Here is a 27,252-nt window from a genome sequence, read left to right on the forward strand (position 1 = left end):
CTAAGGACTCCACGGCTTGGAGTCGGAATAAAAACCACAACTCCCAGAAATCCTCGCTCTGATGAGGGGCGGGGACAACAGTGTGTGGGCGGGGCCCTCGGAGGGAGCGTTTCTCCCGCGAGGAGTGGCGCGTGAAGTGGCGCGTGAAGTGGCGGGATCCACTGTGATGGAGGCGAGGGAGGAAAAAGAAGCCCAGGTGATGGGACGGGAGCGGGATTTTGCGGTTTCCTGGAAACTTCATCTTTGACACATCCACGCCGCCGACGGATGTCCTGTGCACGCCCTGTCTACTTTTTCTCTCCCAAACTCTAAACCGCCTTCCCGATCTGCGAGCACTAGTCTGTTGAGACCCCTTGGAAAGGCGTTTCCTTTCTCTGGCCTTCCCTTTTGCTGGGATCCAGCCACTCTCAAACCCCCTCCGGGAGGACTGGAGTGCGACTTCTGAGCCCAAACCCACCTTCCAGCCAAGCCTTGAGGTTCTTTGCTGCTTCCTACTAGAGTTTTTCCTCTAGAGCTGCATCCCGACCCTCGGTTCTCCTGACACTGCGGGGTTTATGGTGTGTGGGCAAAGGCTTGTTTTCAGACCCTGCGTGTGTATACTCGTGCGTTTGCACCGCGTTCCAAGCTTTAAGGTTTTCAAAGTGAGGCGGCATGAATTTTTATCTGGTCATTTGGACTCTCCCCCAGCCCCCACTGGGGATTGAACCCAAGGGCACTTTTCCCTGAACTACATCCTAAGAACTTTTTATTTTTCTTTTGAGACAGAGCCTCGCTAAATTCCTGAGGCTGACCTCAAAGTTGTGATCCACCTACCCCAGCCCGAGTCATTGTGTTTGCTTGCTTTTTATATCCTGTCATCTAATATATCCCCCCAAAGACAAATTAGGATGTGAAGTAGGATGCCGGAATAGGCTTAGCGTTTAGTTTGCTTTTGAGTACTTCTTTGTCATAGTCGTGCCATTACAACAATCAAGGCTTTTAATATTTGCCTCCTTTTAATGGTTAGGTCGCTGCGTGGTTAAATAAAATATTTGGAGATCATCCTATTCCACAGTATGAGGTGAACCCACGGACCACAGAGATTTTATATCACCTTTCAGAACGCAACAAGGTCCGGGACAGGGACGTCCACCTGGTAATAGAGGACTTGAAACAGAAAGCAAGCGAATATGAATCTGAAGGTGAGAGTAAGTCTAGAATTATGAATGAGATAATAGAAGTAACCAAATTTTTTATAACACGAAAGTATTCGAGATTAGTATATACTTGTTTTGCTCCTTTATTTTATGCAGAGTTGTCTTCCACTGTTATAATGTTCCAGTGTTAACTTTCCAAATCACAAATTTTATTGTAGTAAATGTTCTATTGGTACTCTAATAGAAAAATAGGTAAGCCCTAAAAAGATAAGAGTCTAAAAGTATAAGCCTCATATATAAGATGCCTTGTATTTTTTTTCCTTAAACATTTGTTTAGTCTATTTCCAGCCCCCATGCCTTAGTCATAGGAACTTTTAGGACACCTGAGATGGCAGCCATGAAGTGGGAAACTTAGACATATCACCTTATGACTATGTATCAGGGAATCACATTAGAATTTTCTGTTGGATGTGTTACATGAAAAAGTACAGCTGGGCACGAGAGCACACACTTGTAATCCCAGGGGCTTGGGAGGCTGAAACAGGAGGATCCCAAGTTCAAAGCCAGCTTCAGCAAAAGTAATGCATTAAGCAACTCAGTGTTTAAGCAACCCTGTCTCTAAATAAAATACAAAATAGGGCTGGGGATGTGACTCAGTGGTTGAGTGCCCCTGAGTCAAATCCCTGGTACCTCACCCCCCCAAAAAAACAAACAATAAATGAAAAAGTACATTCCAGATACTCATTTTTTCATAATATAAACCACTAAAGATTAATAAAAGTCTTTTTAGATATGGAACTATACCAAAGAAAAAGGAAATGAAACTTACATTTACCCTATATTTAACCAAGTAGATGGCACTGTTAGATAGGTTTTCAACATAGTGCAATTTATACTTAGTTCTATTGCACGTGTACTTGTCTTCCAATTTTTCTTAATAAAGTTAACATAGTTGATTTTGTAATCCCAGAGACTCAGTAGACTGGGGCAGGAGGATCACAAGTTCAAGGCCCTAAGCAATTTAGGGAGATGCTATCTTAAAAAATAAAAAAAAGCAGGGCTAGGGTTGTGGCTCAGTGGTAGAGAAATTGGAACAATTGCCTTGCACACGTGAGGCACTGGGTTCGATCCTCAGCACCACATAAAATAAATAAGTAAAACAAAACAAAATAATCTTAAAAAGCTAGGGATGTAACTTAGTGATAAAGTACCCCTGGATTCAATCCCCAATACCAAAAATATAAAATTAAATTAACATTTAGCGTGAGTCTTTGTTTTGGTGTACTGTTTTAACACACATAGAGTCTAGAACCACCCCCACAATCAGGATACAGAACAATTCCATTGCTCCCATGTACTGCTGCTTTGGATTCAGATTCTTCTGTACATGTTCTTCTAAAATTGTTCTATTTTTAAATAATTATTTTTGTAGTTATTAAAATACAACATAGAAGAAGGGCTTTGAGTCCAGGATAATCTCATTTTGTAGGAGCCTTCTTTTTGTCTATAGCCTATAACTAAAACTTTAAGAATTTTCAAAGTAGGGTTATTTTTCTGACCTTAAACCTTTCGGAGTGACATATTTTGGGGTTTCGGAGATTGAACTCAGAGGCACTTGACCACGGAGCCACATCCCCAGCCCCCAGCCTTATTTTGTGTTTTACTTAGAGACAGGGTCTCACTGAGTTGCTTAGCACCTTGCTGTTGCTGAGGCTGGCTTTGAATTCCTGATCCTCCTGAGCCACTGAGATTGCAGGCATGTACCACCGTGCCTGGCCAGAGTGACACTGTTTTGTGGTCCTAGGGATTAAAACCAGAGCCTCATGCACACTAAGCAAGTGCTCCACCACTGAGATAGACCCCAGGCTCTTGCCTTCATTTTCATAAAGTAGTTTTGCTAGATGTGGGATACTTGGTTGATAGTTATTTTCTTGAGCACTTTGCATATGTTTTCCCATGTATGGTCCCTGTTGTTGGCTGTTAGTCTATCGTAAGGTTTTCTTGTAAGTAACAAGTAGCTTTTCTTTTGTTTCTTTTAAGATTTTTCTGCTTGTGTTTTACGTCAACATTTTATTCTGATGTCTATTTGTGAATCTCTTTGTTGGGCTTCCTGATTGTATAAGTTATTCTTTTTTTAGTAAATGTGATAAATTTTTAGGTATTATTTCTTATTACATTTTTTCCACTTTCTTTTTATTTTTTATTTTTATTTTTTTATTTTTCTAGTAATGGGGATTGAGCCCAGGAACATTCTACCACTGAGCTACATATCCAACTCTTTTTATTTATTTTTTAATTTTTTTGAGACAGGGACTTACTAAGTTACCCAGGCTGGCCTCAAATTTGTGATCCTCCTGCCTATGTCTCCTGAATCCCTAGGATTACAGGCATATACCTGGCAAATTCATTCATTTTTTTCCTTCTACCATGTTCAATCCAATGTTAATCCTCTCTGGTGATTTATTTTTAAATTTTTTGGTATTGTTGGGGAGCAGACCCAGGACCTCACATATGCTGGGCAATCACTTCACCACTGACATACATACCCAGCCCCCTCTAGCGAATTTTTTTGGTTCAATTATTATACTCATTAATTCCAAGTTTCTATTTAGTTCTTTAAAAAAAATAACCATTTTAGCTCTTTATTGATGCTCTCTATTTGATCCAACATTGTCACCTGACCTTTCTTTACTTTTTAAATTGGTGTCATTTAGTTCTGTGAACTTGCTTATTTTGGAGATTTTGAGGTCTCCTGATAAGTGTAATGACTCCCAGGCAGTTTCTGTTGCTTGCTTTTTTTTTTTTTTTTTTTTTTTTTTTTTTTTTTTTTTTTGGTATGAGGGATTGAATCCAAAGGTACTTTACCACTGAGACATATATTTAGCCCTTTTTATTTTTTTATTTTGAGACAGAATCTTTTTAAGTTGCTTAGAGCCTCACTAAGTTACTGAGGGTGGCCCTGAACTTGTGGTCTTCCTGTGTCAGCCTCCCAAGTCAGTGGGATTACATGCATGTGCCACCATGCCTGACCTTTGCTTACTTTTTTTTTTTCCTTCCTTCAGTTTATGGGTCATATGTTCATGTTCTTTCTATCCTTCATTTTTTTTGTTGTTGTTGTTGTTTTGTTTTGTTTTTGTTATTGTTGTTGTTTTTTGGCAGTGCTGGGGTTTGAACCCAGGGCCTCACACATGCTAGGCAAAGACTCTACCACTGAGCTACATACATCCCCATCCTCCACACTCATAGTTTTTGTTGGAAACTAGACATTTTAGATAATATGTTATAGCAATGCTGGGTTCTATTCTCCCTTTCCCTTCCTGTTATTGTTATTTATTTTTTTTTAATTTGTTCAGTGGCTGGCTGGATTGTTTTAGTGAAGTCTCATTACCTTCAACAGTGTTAAGCTTCTGACGATGCTCCTCAGGGACACATGTGCTTCAATATGCCCAGTCACCCTTGGATGATGGTAGTTTTGGTGGGGCTCTGTTCCTTTCTCACACTGACCATCCAGCTGTGAAATTCCACAAATTGATAGCTGACAATTGTTTTCAACAATGCCCCAAGGCATAAGTTGCTGTACAAACTAATCAAATTCTTACTCCTTCAAAGGAATAGTTTTTTTTCTGTTTTGCAAATAACTGTAAATATTTATTTATTTTTAATTATTCAGAATAGTTTCTATATGTCTGGTGCTGCTGGGAGTACTTTGAAAGATTGAACATTAGCTTCCACAAGAAGTACAAAAAAAAAAGTAGATAAATGCCAGTTATCCTAAAACATGAAATGTTCTATAACTCAGGGATATCACAAAGGGAAAAAAGGAATACCTCTGTCAGTTTGTCACTGAGAGATTTCACAGTAGTGGGAATGCATACAATACAATCTATAAAATAATTAAGAGGTACAACCATGAGGATAATTTATAGATGTTGACATCTACGATCAGCTGCCTGTATGTACAGGAGTTTCACTCTTTTTTTTTTTTTTTTTTTTGCTTTTTCATGTATATTTTATTCTCATAATCACCCTATGGACAGCATATTATCTTTTTAAAATTTTATTTTATTTATTTATTTATTTTTTATTTTTTTAAGGAGTTATTTTGGTTGGACCTCATCCAATCAGTGAAATGCCTTATGAGCAAAACCAGAATTCCCTGAGGAAGACAGTCTGCCTTTATATTACACCATCAGAAGCCTGCTGCTGGCTTTCCTACATATATCCTAGTAAAGCCTAGTAATTCTGTTTCTCTGGAAAAAATTTATTGGTACATCGCCACTACTAAATACTTGGCATAGGAATAGTTGTTGCGGTCCATTGGATAGTTGTTCTAACTCCAGCATGGCTCCTAGATATATTATTCCTTTGTTCTCTTCTATAAACTCACTGGCCTGACTGTGCTCCCAATTGCCTTTTACTGCAGTTTCTGCCATTTTTGAGAATGCACTTAGGCTTGAACTTCTCCATGCTCTGTTGCAAATGAAGTTAGTTCTTTTAGGAAGAGATGGTGAACTATCATTTTATGACTTGCTTCTCCCAGCAACCCCTCCATCCAAGCAAAACCTCTGAGCCAGGGCTCTGGGTCTGGGAGTAGAGCAATGGCAAGCTTCTCTCTGAGTGGCACCTCTACTGTGGATGCTGAATGGTGGGGGAAGTGTGGCAGTCTTAGGTCATCTTGCCTTGCCTCTCTTGAAGTGGAATCTCTGCCTCACTAGCTGCTGCAGGAGCCACTGGGGCCCTAGTATTCTCATTATACCTCATCCAAGATTGAACTACTATGCCACAAGTCATCTGGGACTTGGTCTTAGCAACAGTGGCTACAACAAGATTCAAAATGTTGTAGTCCTGCTCCCACTAGAAAGAAAGCCCTGAAGCTAGGAGTTAGGAGCAAAGGGAGCCCTGTGCTCTTGACTGCAGCAGTCCCCAATGGAGTCCCCACCTCATTAAACTAGAAGGGAGGAGAGAGGGAGTAGTCTTGACCTTCCTTACTGAGTTTGCGTAGATATTTTCTTGAGTAGATGCTTTTTCTTTTGCTTAGTCTTTTTTAGGACTATTTCCAGAGTCTTAGTGGTTGTTTGTTTTTTATAATTTTCACTGGAAAACAGGCCAGCAACAGTTCATGATTCTTGATGGAAATCATCTCTTGGTCAATCGTTTTTGAGTAAGGATGACAGTATAATTCAATAAAGGAAAGAATAGTCTTTTCCACAAATGGTGCTGGGACAACTGGATGGCCACATGTATAAGAATTAAGTTGGAGCCTACCTCATGCCATTCATAAGGATTAACTCAAGCTGGGCAAGGGGTGCATACCTATAATCCCAATGACTCCAGAGACTAAAGCAGGAGAATTACAAATACAAGGCCAGCATTAGCAACTTAGTGAGTTCCTGTCTCAAAATAAAAATAGAAAAGGGCTGGTAGAACACCCCTTGGTTAAATCCCCACCCCTCCAAAAAAGAGAGAAATCGAGAGAGAGAAAGAATGAAAAAAAGATAGTTGACAGAATGGGAAAAAAAATTTGTAAATCATATATCTGAAACACATGTAGTTAGACCTACAACATATAAAGAACTTTTCTGATTTAATAATAGGACAAGTGACACATTTTTAAAATGCAAAAGGAATATGACTAGACATTTCTTCCAAGAAGATTTACAAATGGCTAATAAGCAGCATCAATAACCACTGAGGAATACAAACCAAAACTACAATGCTATCTAGTACCCAATAGGACAGCTGTAATCAAAAAGATATAATAACATTTGGGGAAGATGTGGAGAGTTTGGAAACCTCATTTATTTCTGATGAGAATGTAAAAGCATGGTCATTTGGGAATGCATTCCAGTAATTCCTCAGATGGCTAAATATAGAGTTACCTTACAACCAATAATTTAACTCTAAGGTATATACCAAAAAATATGGACATGTATGTTCATATCAAAACCTATAAATCATTGTACTCTATATGTGTAATAAGAACTGTAATGCATTCTGCAGTCATGTATTTTAAAAAATAAAATCAATAAAGCTAAAAAAAACATATATATCCATATTTACAGCAGAATTTTTCATTTTTTCAAAGGTCCATGAAAGAATGAATGGATGAACAAAATGTGATCTGTTCATACAACAGAGAGTATTCTCTCTGTATGCTGGAACATTATTCGGCCACAAAAGAGAATGAACATGCTGGGCTGGGGATGTGGCTCAAGCGGTAGCGCGCTCGCCTGGCATGCGTGCGGCCCGGGTTCGATCCTCAGCACCACATACCAACAAAGATGTTGTGTCCGCCGAGAACTAAAAAATAAATATTAAAAATTCTCTCTCTCTCTCTCTCTCTCTCTCTCTCTCTCTCTCTCTCTCTCTCCTCTCTCACTCTCTCTTTAAAAAAAATTTTAAAAAAATAAGAGAATGAACATGCTGATATATGCTGTAACATGAATGAACCTTGAAACCATTATGCTGTCACAAAGGACCACATATTTTATGATACCATTTATATGAAATGTCCAAAATAAACAGATGAATAGAGACATAAAGTGGCTGCTAGGGATTTGTGGCTTAGGAGATTGAAAAGTTGTGACTAAGGGATATGTGGTTTATTTTAGGGGGTGACAAAAATGTTCTAGAATAGATATGTTGACAGGTATACAATTCAATATACTAAAATCCATCAAGTTGTATACTTTAACTGGGTAGATTGTATGGTATGACTTGTACTATAATATAGATGTTAAAGGTTTAAGAAAATAATAAAGACAAAATATCTTAGTCATCATAAAATTATCTTTCAGCTAAGCATCTTCAAGACCTTCTCATGGAGAGTGTGAATTTTTCCCCTGCCAATCTGTCTAGCACTGGTTCCAGGTATCTAAATGCTTTGGTTGACAGTGCAGTGGCCCTTGAAACAAAGGACACCTCACTAGCAAGGTAATTATGACAGTTTTAATTTTTGTAGTCATTTTGTAACATCTTGACCCATAGACTTTTTGTTTCTCAAGGTAATTCTGTATAGGAAATTAACAATAAATACAAAAGCCATTTAAATTAACTCCTTATTTTTTCTAGTAAGTAAGATTAGTTAAGATGAATTTGATACTGGTTAATTTTTGGTGCTTTCTTCTTTTAGGATTAGGTTGTGAAGGTGGGCTCACATGTATTTGGAGAAGGATTGGGTATCACATTGTTCCCTGTAAACACTAAGAAAAGCTGTCACAAGGCTAAATTATCTGGTCAGGCATGGTAAATTTTGTTTTATCTGTACAGCACTAGGGATTTAACCCAGGGCCTCACACATACTGTGTAAGCGCTTTACCACTGAGTTACATCCCCAGCCCCAGTATGGTAAATCTTGATCATGTATCTATCATTCTATTGAGTAAAGTAGGATAGAGACCTTCATTCTTTGTGACAGTTGCCTTTATATATATATATATCTATACATGATTCTTCAAGAACCTTAAGAGGAAACTGAGACTTGGGAGAAGTGGGCTAATAGTTTCTCCAAACTAGTAAACAGCAAATTGGGATCCTAACCCAGTCTCCAAAGTTCATCTGACTATCACTGGTGGTCATTTCTTAGCTAGGACTACCATTATAATTTATCATAATCAGAGAACTACACAATTGTTCTGTTTAATTACCAATATAAAAGCTTGGAATTTCTATATACTCAGAGCAGCATTTTCGGTATAAGAACATGTAGGCTGAACAGCAGAGTTTTAAAAGACAAATGGAATTTTACCACCTGAAGAAGGTCATTCTAGCAATGGAAATAGCTTGCAAAAAAATACATAAATATATGAAACAATTTGATTATATCAGAACCTACATAGAGATAAGATCATTTTTAATAATAAATACTTATCATTATTGTCTTCAACTCAGGTATGTAACCAAATTCTTCTTTTAGTTTTATCCCTGCAGTGAATGATTTGACCTCTGATCTTTTTCGTACCAAATCCAAAAATGAAGAGATAAAGCTTGAATTGGGAAAACTTGAAAAAAATCTAACTGCAACTTTAGTATTAGAAAAATGTCTACAAGAGTAAGTAATTGAATTGAATGTGTTGACAATTTTGATTATAAAGATGTAACAACATTATGAGACTTAGTTTTGACAGTAGGTATGATTTTCAAAACTACATGAGAAGCCAGACCTTTTGGAACATGCCTGTAATATACAACTCTGGAGTCTGAGGTAGGAGGATCTCAAGTTCAAAGCCAGCCTCAGCAGTTTATTGAGGCCCTAAGCAACTCAGCAAGACGCTGTCTCAAAATCAAAAATAAAAAGGGCTGGGGATATAACTCAATGGTGAAGTGTACTGCTTCTCCAGGACCAAAAAAACTACATAAGAAAATGGGGTCCATAAAACATTTTTTTTTTTTTTTTTTTTGTAGAAAATGACTTCAATGGAGGTGGGGAATGGTCAAGTACAAATGTTTACCTTTTACTTTATATAATTTATTACCTTTGTTTTTTGTTTTAGAAATAATGTAGGTTTATAATTTTTTTTTTCCTTTCAGTACTGCATATTGAACCCTGGGATGCTCTACCACTGAGCTATATCCCAGCCCTTTTTAAAATATTATTTATTTTGAGACAGGTTCTTGCTAAGTTTCCCAGGCTGTCATTGAACTTTCAATCTTCCTGCCTCAGCCTCCTAAATCACTGGGATAACAGGCTTACGCCACCACATCTAACTGTATGTGTTTTTGTTTTGTTTTGTTTTGTTTGAAATTTATTTTTTATTTTTATTTATTTTTTTTTAAAGAGAGAGTGAGGGGGGGAGAGAGAGAGAGAATTTTTAATATTTAGTTTTTAGTTATCGGCGGACACAACATCTTTGTTTGTATGTGGTGCTGAGGATCGAACCCGGGCCACACGCATGCCAGGCGAGCACGCTACCGCTTGAGCCACATCCCCAGCCCTGTTTTGTTTGAAATTTATAAACTAACATAAAACTTAAAGTTACCTTGTATTTTGCTGAGCTTTTTTACTATAACCCTGATATTCCTCTTTGATGCTGTGGTCCTTCTTTAGGTCCTTGTTGCCCAAGAGATTTGGGCCAGTGATAGAGATTATATAAACACAGAAGTAATTGGTAGTATATAAAAGTACTCAAATATTGACAATTCATGCAAGACACTGTGTCATTGTCACATTTAGTATAGAGACCTTTGGAACCTTATGTTTCAAATGGGCTTTAGGATGTGTGTGTGTGTTGTGTGTGTGTGTGTGTGTGTGTGTGTGCGCGCGCGCGCGTGCATTTTTTTGTTTTAATGATCCCCTGCTTTCAGTGTAATAGTTAAAATATTGAGTGATGATCCAGGTCCAGAGAAAGGGGTACACTGGCCCCAGTAACCTTGGCACATAGGGTTAGCTTCTTTGCCAGGGTTCTTAGTTTGGAAATCTACATTGTTAATTTCTGGATGACAGTTTTCTGGGTTCTAGAGAACATTTGGTAAGCAACTATCATAACTGTCCAATATTAACTGTAGACAGATTTTTACCGTCAAGCAACAAGGGCTGGAGTTGTGGCTCAGTGGTAGAGCGCTTGCCTGGCATGTGTGAGGCCCTGGGTTCAATCCTAAGCACTGCATATAAATAAATAAATAAAATAAAAGATGCATTGACAGAATTAAAAAAAAAAAAGATTAAGCAACAAGATAAAGGATTAGAAATGGAAATGTAACTGAGTTCATTTGATTCTAAGATTTTGATCATCCTCCCCACAAAAAAAGTGGGTAAAACCAGAATTGTCCAGTAGTCATGGGAGAAAGATTGGTGACAAGAATTTGAGCCTGAAACTGAAGGGAGTACGCCTCTTTACAGGAACCAGACCAGCATCCCCTGACAAAAGAACACTTAGGAGCAGCCTGTGGGGAGTGGAGATCTGCCCTCCCCCCACAGGGCCTGAGGTCCCAGAACACAATATTGACTTTAGGATTTATTGTCACTTTTTCTCTTTTTCTTTGTGTATATCTGTTACTAGGGATTGAACTCAGGGGCACTCTCCCACTGAAACAAATCCCTGGCCCTTTTTTATTTTTATTTTAGGAGACAGAGTCTCCTTAGGTTTTTGATGTGGCCCCAAACTTTCACTCCTCCTGCCTCAGCCACTCAGTAGCATGTAACACCATACCAGCTATTCAGTCATTTTCTTGAGTAGCAGATTTACTATCTCCAAGAATAATTAATATAAGTTAATCTTAAAATTATTTTGTATTCTCTGCAAAAAAATCCCAGATGGCGGCATGGTGAGGAAAGTGACCTGAAAGAATGTATGGTAGTCTGGGACATAAGATTTATGGTAGAGGATCTAGCAAGTAGGCTATCTATTATTGGCTAAGCTAGTATTGAATCCAAAAAGTTTTTGTTTGTTTGTTTTAATAATTATTTCATTGAGGGTGAGGAGAAAAAATGCTTTTAATTTTGCTTTTAAAAAAGGGATCTCAAGAAGGCAGAACTGCATCTGTCTACTGAAAGGGCCAAAGTTGACAATCGTCTTCAGAACATGGACTTCCTAAAAGCCAAGTCAGAGGAGTTCAGATTTGGAATCAAAGCTGCAGAGGTTTGTGTGAAGAACCAAATATAGCTAGCTCTCTTTGACCTTCAGCCTTACAACTAGGCAATATTATTAGTCAGTTTTTATGGATGAGGGAAATACAGAGAAGAGAGGTAACTTGCCCAACGTTGCATAATTACTTAGCAGCAGATCCAGATTCAAAGTCAGGCATTCAAACCCTGAATCTCACAGGCCCTTAAACCCTATATCCATTTTGTCACAGTTATCACTGTGGAAAAGATTTACGTGTAACATAGAAGACTCAGATGCATGTATAATTTTTCATCTGTGATGTATAGCTCCTCTTCACTGTATTATGTATTAAAAATACTCCATGATGGTCACTTTCAAAATAATTTTCTTACCAAATACCTTCTTTTGTAACTGTAGGAACAACTTTCAGCTAGAGGCATGGATGCATCCCTGTCTCATCAGTCACTACTAGCACTGTCAGAGGTGAGTTTATTGTCTTAGTCTGCTGCTGTAACAGAATGCCACAGACTGGGTAATTTATAAGTAATAGAAACTTACCTAGGGGCTGAGAAATGTAAGATCAGAGAGGGCAACCTCTGGTGAAGGCCTTCTACTATGTCATAAGATGGCAGAAGGACAATCCAGCAGGAGTCAGAGAAATCAGCTGAGCTCATCCTTCTCATTGGGAACGCACTCCTGTCATAATGACTTTATTCCCTCACATGAGCATGGCCTAATTACTTCTAAAGTTTCCACCTCTTGATATTGTTATAATGGCAGTTAGATTTCAACATAAGTTTTGGAGAGATCATTCAAACCACATCATTTATTTATTTACTTTATATTATTTACTTACTTATTTTTAAGACATGTTGCTCAGACTGCTATTGAACTCTTGGAATCCATCAGTCCTGCCTCAACCTTCTGAGTAGCTGGGATTATAGAGGCCCAGCTGTTAGCAGGCCCAGCTCATAGCATTTTATGTGTGTGTGGTACTGAGGATTGAACCCCTGGGCTTCCACATTTATAGCAAGTATTATACTGCTGACCCCTAAGTCTTCTTCAAAATTTTTAAAATTTCGAGTCAGACTTTTTCTAACTTGTTCAGATGACCTTTAACTTTGTAAACCTCTTACCTTAGCCTCCTGAGGGGGTGGGATTACAGGCCTGAGTTACTATGCCCAATTCCTTGGAATCTAAAGTTGACAACTCATAAATATATATTTGAGACTCTAGTTGTTCCTTTACATTATGATTTTTCTTAATTACATTCTTTTTTTTTATTGGTTGTTCAAAACATTACATAGTTCTTGATATATCATATTTCACACTTTGATTCAAGTGGGTTATGAACTCCCATTTTTACCCCGTATACAGATTGCAGAGTCACATCAGTTACACTTACATTGATTTACATATTGACATACTCATGTCTGTTGTATTCTGCTGCCTTTCCTATCCTCTACTATCCCCCTCCCCTCCCCTCCCCTCCCCTCTTCTCTCTCTACCCCCTCTACTGTAATTCATTTCTCCCCCTTGTATTATTTTTCCCTTTCCCCTCACTTCCTCTTGTATGTAATTTTGTATAACCCTAAGGGTCTCCTTCCATTTCCAAGCAATTTGTGTTTCTAGGCAGCATACTAAAGTCCTATTCTTAATAAATGGGAGTAGAGTAGAACTTTCCTATATTAAGCATCTTGTAAGTATCGTTTCCATTGGAAGTGAGTTTATCTATTCTAAGCTATTTGGTAACTTTATTTAAAATATCCTTAGACTGGAGGTGTGGCTCAGTTATAGAGCACTTGCTTAACATGTACAAGGTCCTGGGTTTGATGTCCATCACCACAAAACAAATAAATAAAATATCCCGATGTTAATGTTTTATCATGTTTTATTTCAGAAAAGGGCAGTTTTGCCAGGAGTGATGGTATAGGCCTAATAATCCCAGGTACTTGGGAGGCTGAGACAGGAAGATGACAATTTGAGGCTAACCTCACCAATTTAGCAAGACCCTGTTTCTATATGGAAAAAAAAAAAGAACGGGTATAGAGTTCAGTGGTAGAACACCAAGGGTTCAATCCCCAGTACCAGATAAATAAGTAAATAGAAACGGGCGGGCAGTATTTATTTGCAGTATGAATACCTGGGTTTCACTGTGACTGTGTTATTTCACTCTCAGAAATTGGCAGAACTAAAACGACAGACTGTACCTTTGAAGAAAAAGTTGGAGTCTTATTTAGACTTAATGCCGGTAAGTGTGTGTGTGTGTGTGTGTGTGTGTGTTAAGTGCTTTTCTTTAACATTCTTCAAAGGCACTGAATGGAGTGTTTTGCTTTTGAGGTTACCACTAGTGGCACCTGCAGATGACCCATGTTGTAGGCAAAAGGGGAGAGATGAGGGTCGTGATGTCTGGCCAGGGGCCGGACCGTGGGCCTCTTAGAAACAGTAGAGGAAAGACACAGGGAGGGTGGAAAGGGGCATGTTCTCCGGGGTTCTGACTGGCAGGAGTCATAGAGTAGCACCCTAGCTGTGTGGAGGGTCCCTCCAAAGGGAAAGGAGCTATGAAGAGGGTTTCCTCTTGGGTCCTAGAACAGAGGGACCACAAAAAGGATGCAGGTGACTGACTGTAGAGATGAACACAGTGTGTGGAGGTGTGGTAGAGGTGAGGAAAGATACAGAGAAACCATAGCAGCAAGGACTATGTGGAGGGGTCACAGAGGTGAAGTGGTGGGAGAGAGAAACTGTTAAGAACCCTAGAGGTAGGGGAGCCTTTATAGAGGAACACAGAGGTGAAAGGGTCATGTAGATGAGCAGAGATATGAAGTGGCAATGTAAAAAGGGTGAGGAAGATTCAGGGGGGTGTTTATGACAAGTTTTATGGGAGACAGAAGTCAACTACAATGACCGCTGTAAAGTGTTCCTTAGGGTTTGTCCTAATGAAGGCACCCAAACCAGGCATTTAAGGCTTTTCAAGTATTGACTTCCTACTCCACTAGGAATATGGGTCCTCCTCTGAGGTGCATATCCCCTCTGATCTTGCTGCCCCTGCATGGGGAGTGGATGAGTTGGAGGGGTTTACCCTGAAGTTTGTCCCAGGTTCTCCTTGTCGCAAGTACAGGAAGGAAGGTCTCCCAGTCTTAGAGGTACCAGTGTTCCCTGTAGCTACAACCAAAATCCATCAATATTTGCAGGCATGTGGAATCCTCTTACAAGAAGGCTACGGTTGCCTTTGGGCACCAAGCCCCTTTATGGGGTTGTCAGAGTTCAAAGATCAGACTGGTGTTGTCACTTCCTTCAGTCTCTTCATTAACAGGACCACAGACTGCCTTCTCTGAATGCCTGGAGCCAAGCATAGGGGAGCTGGGAAGACTTCCAGGCCAGCATTGAGGGACGAGAGTTGGGGCCAGAGGGGAGGTGAGGCCCCAGAAGCTAAGGATAGTAAGGAGGCCCGGAGTATCTGGGACCAAGCAATACCCCTCTGGGAGCTTCCTGACACAGTGAAAGCCCAGATGGCTCTTGTGATGTTTGGCCATACCAAAGTGAGTGTCTGACCTGCCTGCAGCCTGGTCTTTCCTTGGTTCTACCCTCAGGATTTAGAATTACAAGGCCTGAAGCTTCTGGGAGGCCAAGGGAGATAGAATGCACTATATGAAGGCCAGGGAGATGGAATGCACTGTATGAAGATCACTATTCCCTGGCCTGGTGCCTCCCATGACCTGTTGGTACCACCAATCAGCTATCAAGATGTTTCGATGGTCCTGTCCAGTCATGAGCTGGACAGCCTGGCCTTGAACTAGTCTACGGGACTTCCTGCCCTTACTCTCCCCAAAGGAACTGTCTTCTTACCCGCTGCCTTACTACCTTACCTTGAACAGTTCCGACAGGTCCTCTTCTGGCTAGGGGATAACCTTTAGTCCTGGGAAACTGCCAAGTGTTTGCCTGAAAACTGAACCCCATGTGTTGCTCCTTGGTGCATCCTGGCCATCCCTCAAGGCCATGAATTAAGGCTTAAATTTCTCGTATTCTTCATACTGTCCTGCCTCCCTGGCACAAATCTATTTTGTCCTTCTGGAAGTTTCAGGAAGAGATGCTAGGAGAACTCTCAAATGTAGAGCAAGCAGCTGGTATCTGCTAGAACCACTTCCCAGACTTTAATTATCTCTTAAAGGAGCCACCGGAAAGGTGAGATGAGAGTCTTTACAGGGCCAACAGTCAATGGAAAGATGACATTTATGGGCTGGGGATGTGGCTCAAGCGGTAGCGCGATCGCCTGGCATGCGTGCGGCCCGGGTTTGATCCTCAGCACCACATACAAACAAAGATGTGTCCGCCGAAAACTAAAAAATAAATATTAAAAAAAAATTAAAAAAAAAAAAAGATGACATTTATTAGTGAGTATGCCCTGGACTTGTGTAACCAGGTGGTGAACACTATGGGGTAGCTTTGAGATCATCCATGTGAGACTAGCCCAGGTCTTGCTGACCCAGTTTGCCATGGGGCAGCTGGAAGAACAACTGGACAAATATGAAGAGTGGGCCACCTGCTTTGAGGACCTGCCCCTCTATTTCATGACTTTTCACAGGCAAGAGAATAATAGACACAATGCAACATGTGGTCTATGTCTGTGATATTTGTCATATGGTCATCAACAACTTGCAGTTCATGATGGTTCACGAATAGCTGTCTACAGACAGAACTGCAGTTCAAGACTACATCCTTGGGGCCTTTCGGAAGTTTGCAACAGACAACAGCTGCCACATGACACTGGTCACTCACTCCCGGAAGGAGGATGATGACAAGGAACTGCAGACAGCATCCATATTTGGCTTAGCCACAACAAGCCAAGAAGCAGACAGTGTCCTGATCTTGCAGGACAGGAAACTGGTAACTGGGCCAGGGAAACGGTATCTGCAGGTGTCCAAGAACTCCTCTGATGGAGATGTTGGTATCTTCCCACTCGATTTCAACAAGAGCTCTCTCACCTTCTCCGTCCCTCCAAAGAGCAAAGCCCTGCTCAAGAACAGCAAGGATGACAAAGGACTGGTGGCCAAAAAGCCCTTTTCTGGCAAAAAAGAGGCTATGCCCCAAAACTTTGAAAATTAACTCAGACCAGGGCCTTAATCCCTACCAGCCAGATACCTCTAAGCTTTAAGTGAAGGCAGTCACTGAATGAGCAGTGAGTGACTTATTAAAATGAGCCCGATGGGTCAGGCTGGGCCATAGCTGCTCTCTTGGCCCTCTGGTAGAACTTCTCTATCCTATAGTCCTGATCTATGGGCCCTTCTCAGCCTAGGGCAGGGTTTCCTAGTGAGGAAATTCAGTTTAACTGCTATTTTCATGAACTGTGTGCTAGGCTTTTCTCAAGGTCCTGAATATTTAGCACTGAAAAGAAAAATATGGTCTCTGATTCCACAGAACCAGTGTTCTAGTTGAAAAAACAAAACAAGCAAAGAACAAATAAACAGAAAAAGTTTTAGTTAGTAAAAGTACTATTAAAAAATAGTAATGTGATAGAGTGCTCATAGGCTAGTATAGATGAAATGGTCTAGAAAGGTCGGCAGAGTGCATGTGAGCCAGGGCCTCAGGAATTAGGAATGGATCACGTGAACATCTAGGGAGGGGGATCCCGGCAGAGAGAAAAGCACGGAGCCCTGAGATGAGAATGAGTGAGTCAAATCAAGGTAGTGAGGTCAGGCCCCCTGAACCTGGAGTGGGATAAAAGACTTCTTGCTGAAACTGCATCTAGACTTTCAGAGCCAAAGGGTGACATATGGGTACCAAGTCCTGCTGTTCCCTGCTTTGTAGAGCTAGGCACAAGGTGGCACCTGCTATAATTGATCCTAGGTGCTTAACTCTGTAATATTGGGGCCTCAAATTGAGATGGGATCTTCTTCCTGTTTGATTGCTTGGCCTTGGAGCCATGATAGGGAGCTGTGTGCCCAGAGTGCCTGCCACGTGGCACTGTTTCCATGGTGTACTACTTCAGATGGACAGCTGGAGTTAGGACTTTTATGGTGCCTTTTCCAGTTTTAGTGAAAAAAACTTTTTTTACATGAAAAAAAAAAGGCACTGTATGGTCATGATAATAGAGGGTTTATACTTAAGGATTTAGAGTCATTGGTGAATTTCAGGGTTGTCTGCATGTTGAATATTTCTTCTGCTTTTTGGAAGGAATTGTTGTACGTTCTGCCTGCGCCCCACTTACCACCCCACCATCTAAATTGAAGCATTATAATCTTTCCTCATTTTATTTTCCTTTAAAAGAATCCATCACTTGCTCAAGTGAAAATTGAAGAAGCAAAAAGAGAATTAGTAAGTACTTCCCACTTTTTTTCTTAAAATTTCTTAAAAAGAAATAAAACAAATGCCAGTATAGCTAAACTCCCTTTCTTACTCCTTCCTTTCCTCTTCCTAGGTAAACTGTAGTCCCAAAGTTGCTATGTCATTCCCAAGCATCTATTCATATATATATATATATATATAGATATAGATATAGATATAGATATAGATATAGATATAGATATGTGTGTGTGTATATGTGTGTATTCATTTCCATAAAAATATACATAGTGGGGCTGTAGCTCAGTGATAGAGTGCTTGCCTTGCAGGTGTGAGGCCCTCAGCACCACATAAAAATAAATAATAAAAAATAAAGATTATGTCCATTTACAACTAAAAAGAAATATTTAAAATATATATACATAGTGGAATTTTATTTTTTTAATATTTTTAGCTATAGATGGAAATAATATCTTTATTTATTTTTTATGTGGTGCTGGGAATTGAACCCAGTGCCTCACACATACTAGGCAAGCACTGTACCACTGAGTCACAACCCCAGCCCACATTTTATTTTTTTTAAAGTTTTATGAAGATTTTCCTAGTGGATAAGAAGGATTCAGAAATACAGAGTATTTGGCAAAAAGAATTAGCAAAAGCACCACCAAAAAAAAAAAAAAAAAAAAAGGGAAGAAGACTGGTTGATGTAGTACCACCAAAGACATAAGAATTGAAAACTGTGGCCAGTGATGAGGTCCAGCTGCTTAGGAGTGTACAACTTAAAATAGGGTTAGAAGCCTGGCACACACCTGCAATCCCAGTGACTTTGGATGCTGAGGCAGGAAGATCAAAAGTTCAAAGCCAGCCTCAGCAACTTAGTGGGGACTTAGCAACCCAGTGAAACCTTGTCTCAAAATCAAAAATAAAAAGGGCTAGAGATGGGCTCCTCTGGTTAAGCACCCCTGGGTTCAATCTGCACTACCAAAAACAAACAAACAAAAAAAAGGTTCATTGGATTGGGATGTAAAGTATCCTAAATATAAAGAGGAAGCTGTAGGGGACAGTAAAAGTTACTTTTTGTTTCCTTGGGTTTTTTTTTTTTTTTAAGTGGGTGGGGTACTAGGAATTGAACTCAGGGGCACTCAACCACTGAACCACATCCCAGTCCTTTTTTTTTTGGTATGTTATTTAGAGACAGGGTCTCACTGAGTTACTTAGCACCTCGATGTTGCTGAGGCTGGCTTTGAACTCACGATCCTCTTGTCTCAGCAACCCATTGGGATTACAGGTGGGTGCCACCATACTCAGCTGTTTCCTTGTATTTTAAGTTCAAGAAAAATGATTATAAAACTGTGCTTTTTAGCCTGGTATGGTGGTGTATGCATGTAAGCCCAGCTACATGGAAGGCTGAGGCAGAATGATCACACAGGCCAGCTTCAGCAACCTAGTAAGACCCTGTCTCAAAAAAAAAAAAAAAAAAAAAAAGAAAAGAAACAGCTGGGGATATAGCTCAGTGATAAAGAGCCCCTGGGTTCAATCCCCAGTATCAAAAACAAAACAAAAAAAAGTGTGTTTTTTGATCAGGCCAATGCTTTAGGAAGACCGTTCTGTAACCAGTTATAAGATGCATTGGAGGGAGAAAGATAATTGCAGAAACCAATTGGCCCATTTAGGCCAAATGAGAAGCAGTGAGGAAAATGCAATGAGATGGAGAAGAGGTTACGTGAGGGGCACTGCTGAGGAATGCTGCTCTGGGGGTAAAGGTCTGAAGAATCTAGACACATACCGCTACACTAACCCATCTCTCTAAAACCTTCTTCCCCACTTCAGGTGGGGAAGGAATCTGAAGACTAGGGCAGGGAGGCCGGGAGGGAGAAGGGAAATGTAAAGGTAAGGGACTGGGAATATCTCAAAGCATATTTGATATAATGATATTTTTCAAAAATTTGTTTTAATTTTTTTTGCTTCCCCTACTTTATTTTTTTTAATATTTATTTTTTTAGTTTTAGGTGGACGCAATATCTTTTTTATTTTCATATTTATGTGGTGCTAAGGATCGAACCCAGTGCCTCATTCATGCTAGGCGAGCACTCTACCACTGAGCTACAACCCCAGCCTGCTTCCCCTACTTTAAATACAGTAGAAGTTATAGCATCAGTCTTATATTCTTATTTATATTCTTTCTTTCTTTCTTTAGGATACCATTGAAGCAGAACTTACAAAGAAAGTAGACATGATGGAACTGTGACCAGAGCCAAATAAACATCTTTTTCCCTAACAAAGTAAATTGAATAGGACTTTTAAAGATTTTTTTCCCTCTTGCCATTCCTTAATAACATAATTCCTGTATTCTTAAATAAAATAATAATGTCCTTATTAGTAGAATAATGGTTTCTGGTTATGCATAGTATTTTTGTGCTCAAACCCTGTTTTATATTAAAAAGCATTTTCTCTCAACTGTTGGTTTCTGTGTGGTTGGTGTTGGCAGTTAGGAACCCTCCAGTAGCTCTGTTAGGAGAATATTGTGACAGCAGCCATACATGCACTCACTGGGTCAGCCTGAGTGAAAAGAAGGTTATGCAATTCCAGTTCTGCTTTGCCTACTGTCTTCCTTTTCCATCTGAACAAGATCAGCTGTTCTTGCTGATCAGCCCACCTGCCTACCTCCAAATGTTAATAATATGTAGAATTTAGTTTATAAAGAAAAGTGATCTTTTGCGTCAGCGGTAGAAAAATGGACAATTCACCACTTGATGCTAGATCTGTACTTCATGTTTATATTAGGGTAATCCAAAGGATAAAAAATTTAGATATAAAAATTTTTTAAATAATGGTACTAGCCATGCTGGGCAAAATGGTGCACACCTGTGATCTCAGTGGCTCAGGAAGCTGAGGCAGAAGGATCACAAGTTCAAAGCCAGCCTCAGAAACTTAGCAAGTCCCTAAGCAACTTAGCAAGACTCAGTCTCAAAATTTAAAATATATACATATATATATATATATATATATATATATATATATATATATATATATATAGTGTGTGTGTGTGTGTGTATACACATACATATATATATGTAAAAGGCTGCCAGGGATGGTGGCGCATGCCTGTAATCCCAGCAGCTCAGGAGGCTAAGGCAGGAGGATCAAAAGTTCAAAGCCAGCCTTAGCAACAGAGGGTTGCTAAGCAACTCAGTGAGACCCTGTCTCTAAATAAAATACAAAATGGGGCTGTGGATGTGGCTTAGTGGATAAATGCAGCTGAGTTCAATTCCCAGTAACCACACACACAAAAAAAAGGGGGCTGGGGATGTGACTCAGTGGTTAAGCACCCTGGGTTTAATCCCTAGTACCCCAAATAAATAAAGGTACTAACCAGGCATGGTAGCACATACCTGTCTTCCCAGCTGCTTGGGAAACTGAGGCAGGAGGATCACAAGTTCATGGCCAGCTTGAGCAATTTAGTGAGACCCTATTTCAAAATCTAAAAAGGGCTAGTGATGGGGCTAGGGTTGTAGCTCAGTGATAGAGTGTCTGCTTAGCCCATGTGAGGCACTGGGTTCGAGTCTCATATATAAATAAATAAAATAAAGGTTCATCAACAACTAAAAAAAATTTTTAAAGAAATTAAAATAAATAATTAAAAGGGCTAGGTATAACTCAGAGATAGAGCATGACTGTGTTCAATCTCTAATACCACAGAAAAATAACATACTAAAATTTTAATGTTTTGATTTTTAAATAATCGGAGTCAGAAACATATGGCTAAAACTTAGGAGCTAAAATTGAAGCAATTGAATTATTTTAATATTTTAGAAAATTAAGAATTCCTATATGGCAAAATTATTTATTTATTTTCATGTTGGATAGATGTGGCTTTTTTTTCACATTATGGGCATGGCTGTGAGACTGGAACCTAACATTATTTATGAGAGGCTCTTATTAGTATTTGTTAGTGTAAAATAGATATAAATGCTGGTCTGTTCTTGACAAATCTGCTTTCTATATATCTTTTTAATTTTTTATTTATCTTTTATTTCTATATCACAGCAGAATGCATTACAATTCTTATTACACATACAGCATAATTTTTCATGTCTCTGGTTGTATACACAGTATATTCACACCAATTTGTGTCTTCATACCTGTACTTTGGATAATAGTGATCATCACATTTCACCATCATTAATAACCCCATGCCCCCACAAAATCATATTTAAATCAAGGACATGATGAATGTGGTAAAGAAAAGAAAGAGATTTTTCACTGTATGCTTGTTTGTACTTTGATTTAAAATTTTGTACTACATAATTAAAAAAATAATTCATTTTTTAAAAGATTATCTAAAAAGAATAGGTGTGGTGGTGCATGTCTGTAACCCCAAAGACTTGGGAGACTAAGGTAGAAGGATTGCCAAAACTTAGTGAGACCCTGTCTTTTTTTTTTTTTTTTTAATATTTTTCAGTTGTAGTGGGACTCAGTACCTTTATTTTATTTACTTATTTTTATGTGGTGCTGAGGATCGAACTCATGATCTTGCATATGCTAGGCAAGGGCTTTACCGCTGAGCCACAACCCCAGCCCAAGACCCTGTCTTAAAAAAAAAAAAATTATCTGACATTAAAATTATCTCTCCTCCTTTCCTTTGCTTTCAGCTAAAAAAAAAAATTATATCCTTTTGGAAACGGTCCATATTCTTTAGTCAAATATGTATTAGCTCCTGAGTTTGTTTTGTTTTCAGTCTAGGGACTTGAACCCAGGGAGTCACACGTTAGGCAAGTGCCATACCACTATACTACATCTCCAGCTCCTTTTTGATTTTTTTTTCTGAGTCAAGGTCTCACTAAATCACTGAGACTGGCCTTGAACTTAGTACTGGGGATTGAATCCCAGTACTTTACCACTTGTACTTTACCACTGAACTACATCCCCAGCCCTTTTTATTATTTTCATTTTGAGACAAGGCCTAAATTTGCTTACGGCCTTTAGTTGCTAAAGCTAGTTTCAAACCTGCATTCCTCCTGCCTCAGTCACTGGGATTACAGGAGTGTGCCACCAGCTCACACTGGACTTGAATTTTTGATCCTCCTTCCCTGGACCCCTGAGTAGCTGGAATTACAGCAGTCCTGTGCCACTGTACTGGGCTGGCTTCTGGTCTTTTTTTGCTTTGTCTTTTATTTTGTTTTTGTGTTTTGTTTACTGGCAATTGATTCTAGAGCCTGGTGCATGAGTGCTCTACCCAGTGAATCACATCCCCAACACTTATTTATTTATTTATTTAGTACTGGAGATTGAACCCAGGGGCACTCAACCAGTGAGTCATATCCCAACACCCCAACACCACCCCACCACCCCACCCTGAGATAGGGTCTCACTGAGTTGCTTAAAGCCTTGGTAAGTTGCTGAGGCTGGCTTTGACCTTGCGATCCTCTTGTCTCAGCCTCCTGAGCTGCTGGGATTACACATATGCTCTACCACCCTCAGCTATCTATTTATTTTTTGAGGTAGGATTTCACTAACTTGCCCAGATTGGCCTCAAACTTGGAATCCTCCTTCTTCATCCTCCTGAGTAGTTCTGCTTACAGATAAGCATCTCCTAAATAGTTAGGATTGCTATGCTTGCAAGTTTCTGGCCTTTTTCTTAAAATTTATGGGAACCCCTTATAGATTAGATAAATTAATCCTTTGTGATTTGATTTATAAATACTTTTCCAAGTTTTTTTTCATTTGACTTAATTGTTGTGCTTTTGCTAAAGTAAGGCAATTTGGTACGTTGATTATGGAAATGACCGTGTGACTTGTTTTGGGCAGTGATACCATAGCAAATGTGACAAAAGCAAATGAATGAAAGTTTTGTACATTGGAGCTTCTGAGCCCACCATGTAAAGAAGCTTGGACCAGCTGTGTGACTAAGACCTTCTTAGACTATTTAGACCCAATTGTTCCACCAGGGGACTTTAAAGATCAACCAAACTGGCCCAAGCCAGAAGCTGAACTGATTTGGAATGTTAATTACATTTGCAAAATCTCTCCTGGAACAGCAGCTACAGACTTGTGGATGGCTGAGTAACTGGAGAAAGGTAGGTACATGACACAAAGTGTACCTGCCATTATGTGCCTCATTCCTCCCCCAGCAGTAATTCCAAGCACCTCGGCTCCTTGGAAGTCTAAGCATGAAAATCTTAAGTTTGAGGCTACCCCAGGCAATTTAGCAAGACCCTTTCTCAAAATAAAAAACAAGGGCTGGGTAGATAGCCCAATGGTAGAAATGGTAGAGTGTTTGCCTAGCTTGCATGAGGCCATGGGTTCAATCCCCAGTTACTACCCCCCGCAAAAAAAAAAAAAAAAAAAACAAGTGAAATAAAGATATCAGACAAACAAAAATGGATATGGAGTATGGAGACAGTTCATTGTCAGCAGACTTACACCAATGGGAATTCTAAAAACAAAAAAAACGGAAGGAAAATCATTTCAGATAGAAAACTTAGAGCACATAGATCTAAGAGCAAAGAACATGGCAAATATGTAGGTAAACGTAATACATACTGACCCCAAAAAAAGAAAGAAAGAAAAAGATAGTAGGAGATTAAAAAAATAAAAGCACTCATAAAAAATGCATAAATAGAGAAGTGGAAATACACTGATCTGAAAGGAGAGTGAGAGTTTATTTTGAAGCCAGACTTTGGTACATACCTGTAATCCCAGCTACTCAGGAGACAGAGACAAGAGGATTGCAAGTTGGAGGCCTGCATGGACAATTTAGCAAGACCCTGTCTTGAAATAAAATATAAAGGGGCTGGGGTTGTGGCTCGTGGTAGAGCACTTGCCTTGCATTTATGAGGCACTGGGTTCAATTTTCGCACCGCGTATAAATAAATGAATAAAATAAAGGTCCACCAACATCTAAAAATAAATAAATAAAATATAAAAAGGGGTGGGGATGAGCTGGGTGTAGTGGCACATGCCTGTAATCCCAGATACACAGGAGGATCACAAGTTTAAAGCCAGCCCCAGCAACTTAGTGAGGCTCTAAGCAAGACCCTGTCTCAAAATCAAAAACAAAACGGTTAGGGATCTGGTTCAGTGGTTAAACGTCCCTGGGTTCAATGCCTGGTACTAAAAATAGGGGTGGGGGTGAGAGTGGGGGATGTACCTCCATGGTAAAGCACCCCTAGGTTTAATTCCCAGTACTGAAAAAAGAGTATGTTTTGATAACTTATGTATATGTCATAGTTTCAGTTGCATGTACTATATATGTATACAATTTTAAGCTCATAAAAGTAGAAAATGAGATGCCAAAAATATTTAGATAGCCAGATCATGTCTCAAAGTGCCCCTAGCTTCCATCCCCAGTACAAAAAAATTCAAAAGAATAGAAATAATACAAAGTATTATTCCCTACTACGTGTCCCCCCAACATTCTTTTTGTTTTTATAGGGGAGGAGTAGCATTGGAGGGAGATTCTGGGGGTTTTGTTTGATTTGTTTTCTCTCTGCATACCTGCAACCATCACTTGACTCCTAAATACTCATTGATCTCCTAACAGAGGCATTGTAATTCAGCGCAGTAAAATGATCAAATTCAGGAATCTAACATTGATGAAATATTACTATCTAGTATATAATCCATACTAAATTTCTCCAATTGTTTTGGTAATGCATTGTACAGTTGTTTCTGTAATACACCAGCATATATTGTGAGTACTTGTGTCCATCTTGAGCCAGCTTTGAATGCTTGGCTTTGACCACTTCAATTTTAACTATTTCATTAAACCCTTACTGCTAGGTCTATGAAATATGCCAAGATTCTGCTATGTGAACTAGTCGACAGAATGGCACAAATCTAGGAAACATTGCATATTGGGGTCCAAGTCCTGAAGGGTCAGTCTCCTTGGCCCCAACATTCTGCCCCTGAGATGGGCAATACTATCAATAAATTATCCTTTAGCCGGGCACCATGGCACATGCCTATAATCCCAAGGGCTCAGGAGTCTGAAGCAGGAGGATCCTGTCTTCAAAGCCAGCCTCAGCAACTTAGTGAGGCCCTAAACAATCCAGTCTCTAAGTAAAATACAAAAAGGACTGGGGATGTGGCTTAGTGGTTAAGTGCCCCTGAATTCAATCCCTGGTACCAAATAAATTAATAAATAAATAAATTTGTCTTTGCTTATACTAAATTAAGAACCCTGACCTAGGCAGCCAGGTGCTTGAGTTACCAGCAGAATGGAACGAGCTGACAGCTTGTGCTCCTTGAGAAGCAAGCGAAGCTGGATATTGGGTAAGACATGCAGCATGAATGAGAAGATGTTCCTCGTGAAAATGTGTCTGTTGCTATTTTAGGAGTAGACAGAGGATTGTACGTGGGTGTCCTTGGAGCCTGTTTGATTGCCAGGAAAATTCTTCTTATGGGTTGTCACAGGAACACGTGACAGATGGCTCACCTCAGGCTGACTGTGGCCCTGTGCCTGGACTGCTGATGTTGCGGGTTGGCTGGGACACCACACAGAGAGGCCAATCTGCTGGCTTTATTTGGGATCATCACGCACACACGTCCTTCTGATCTTAACACAGCTTCCTCTCACATTGTGCAGGTGTGTATTTTTAAGCTTATCTTGCAGTGCGCAGCTCCCACATTTACAGTTTTCTTTAAATTCTGCAACAGCAGTTGTGGGCTGACAGCTAGCTGCCTCCACAGTGTTGGGAGGGAGAACTGCTCTCTCCACCTCTTCAGAATCCAGATTTTCTGCAGCATGTTCAGACACTGAGCGTGGAAGCTAGCCCTAATGCTACCTAGCAATGTGACCTTAAAGACACCATGTAAACTGCTAGGTGTCAAATGGATAGCACAGTTGCCCACCTTCCTCATCCCTCATGCACTCCTTCCTGAACAGTATTGAACACTATGTGTTAGGTAGTGGGGTTATAAAGATAAATACGAATTCCTTCAATCTCAGAGAGGTACTCTGTAAATTCACAAACTACTGGTTCAGTAATTTGTTCAACACAAAATTTAATGTTATACAGCAGGAAAATAAGGCTCAAAGGAGGAAAATGACTGCCCAGACGTCTCATCCAACCTGGATTGCTTATTTCCCAGCCCAAAGATCTTTCCTCTATATAACTTGCTTTTGACTAACCTATAAGGTCTCAGTTACCCTATTTAGCTTTTAACTACTTTAGAAATCTCAACTGGGCATGGTGGCCCATGCCTATAATTCCAGCAGTTCAGGATGCTGAGACAGTAGAACTGCAAGTTCCAAGCCAGCCTCAACAACTTAGCAAGGCTCTAAGCAACTC

The 27,252-nt window shown here is 39.7% G+C and overlaps 1 protein-coding gene and 2 pseudogenes across 4 annotated transcripts; all 3 read left to right on the plus strand.

Annotated features, from left to right (window-relative positions):
* The first annotated feature begins 95 nt into the window (after nucleotides 1-95).
* On the plus strand, nucleotides 96-20,410 carry HAUS1 (HAUS augmin like complex subunit 1). Of its 2 annotated transcripts, none has more exons than XM_081262810.1 (9): nucleotides 96-196; nucleotides 1,007-1,181; nucleotides 7,934-8,069; nucleotides 9,052-9,186; nucleotides 11,590-11,713; nucleotides 12,098-12,163; nucleotides 13,860-13,931; nucleotides 17,945-17,992; nucleotides 20,157-20,410. In XM_081262810.1, exons 1-9 carry the CDS (start codon nucleotides 167-169, stop codon nucleotides 20,205-20,207), a joined length of 837 nt encoding a protein of 278 aa, XP_081118936.1. In that variant the 5' UTR covers nucleotides 96-166; the 3' UTR covers nucleotides 20,208-20,410. The 2 variants fall into 2 exon arrangements, with proteins under 2 accessions (XP_081118936.1, XP_081118937.1); XM_081262811.1 differs by having other exon boundaries at nucleotides 134-557.
* On the plus strand, nucleotides 15,016-16,249 carry LOC308631516 (twinkle mtDNA helicase-like; annotated as a pseudogene). The gene has a single exon. The product of its transcript is annotated as a twinkle mtDNA helicase-like (transcript).
* LOC308631518 (twinkle mtDNA helicase-like) lies at nucleotides 16,025-17,932 on the plus strand (annotated as a pseudogene). The gene has a single exon. The product of its transcript is annotated as a twinkle mtDNA helicase-like (transcript).
* Nucleotides 20,411-27,252: the final 6,842 nt, after the last annotated feature.

The sequence above is a fragment of the Spermophilus citellus genome (assembly GCF_964194105.1).
Source record: "Spermophilus citellus genome assembly, chromosome: 12".
Classification (NCBI taxonomy): domain Eukaryota; kingdom Metazoa; phylum Chordata; class Mammalia; order Rodentia; family Sciuridae; genus Spermophilus; species Spermophilus citellus.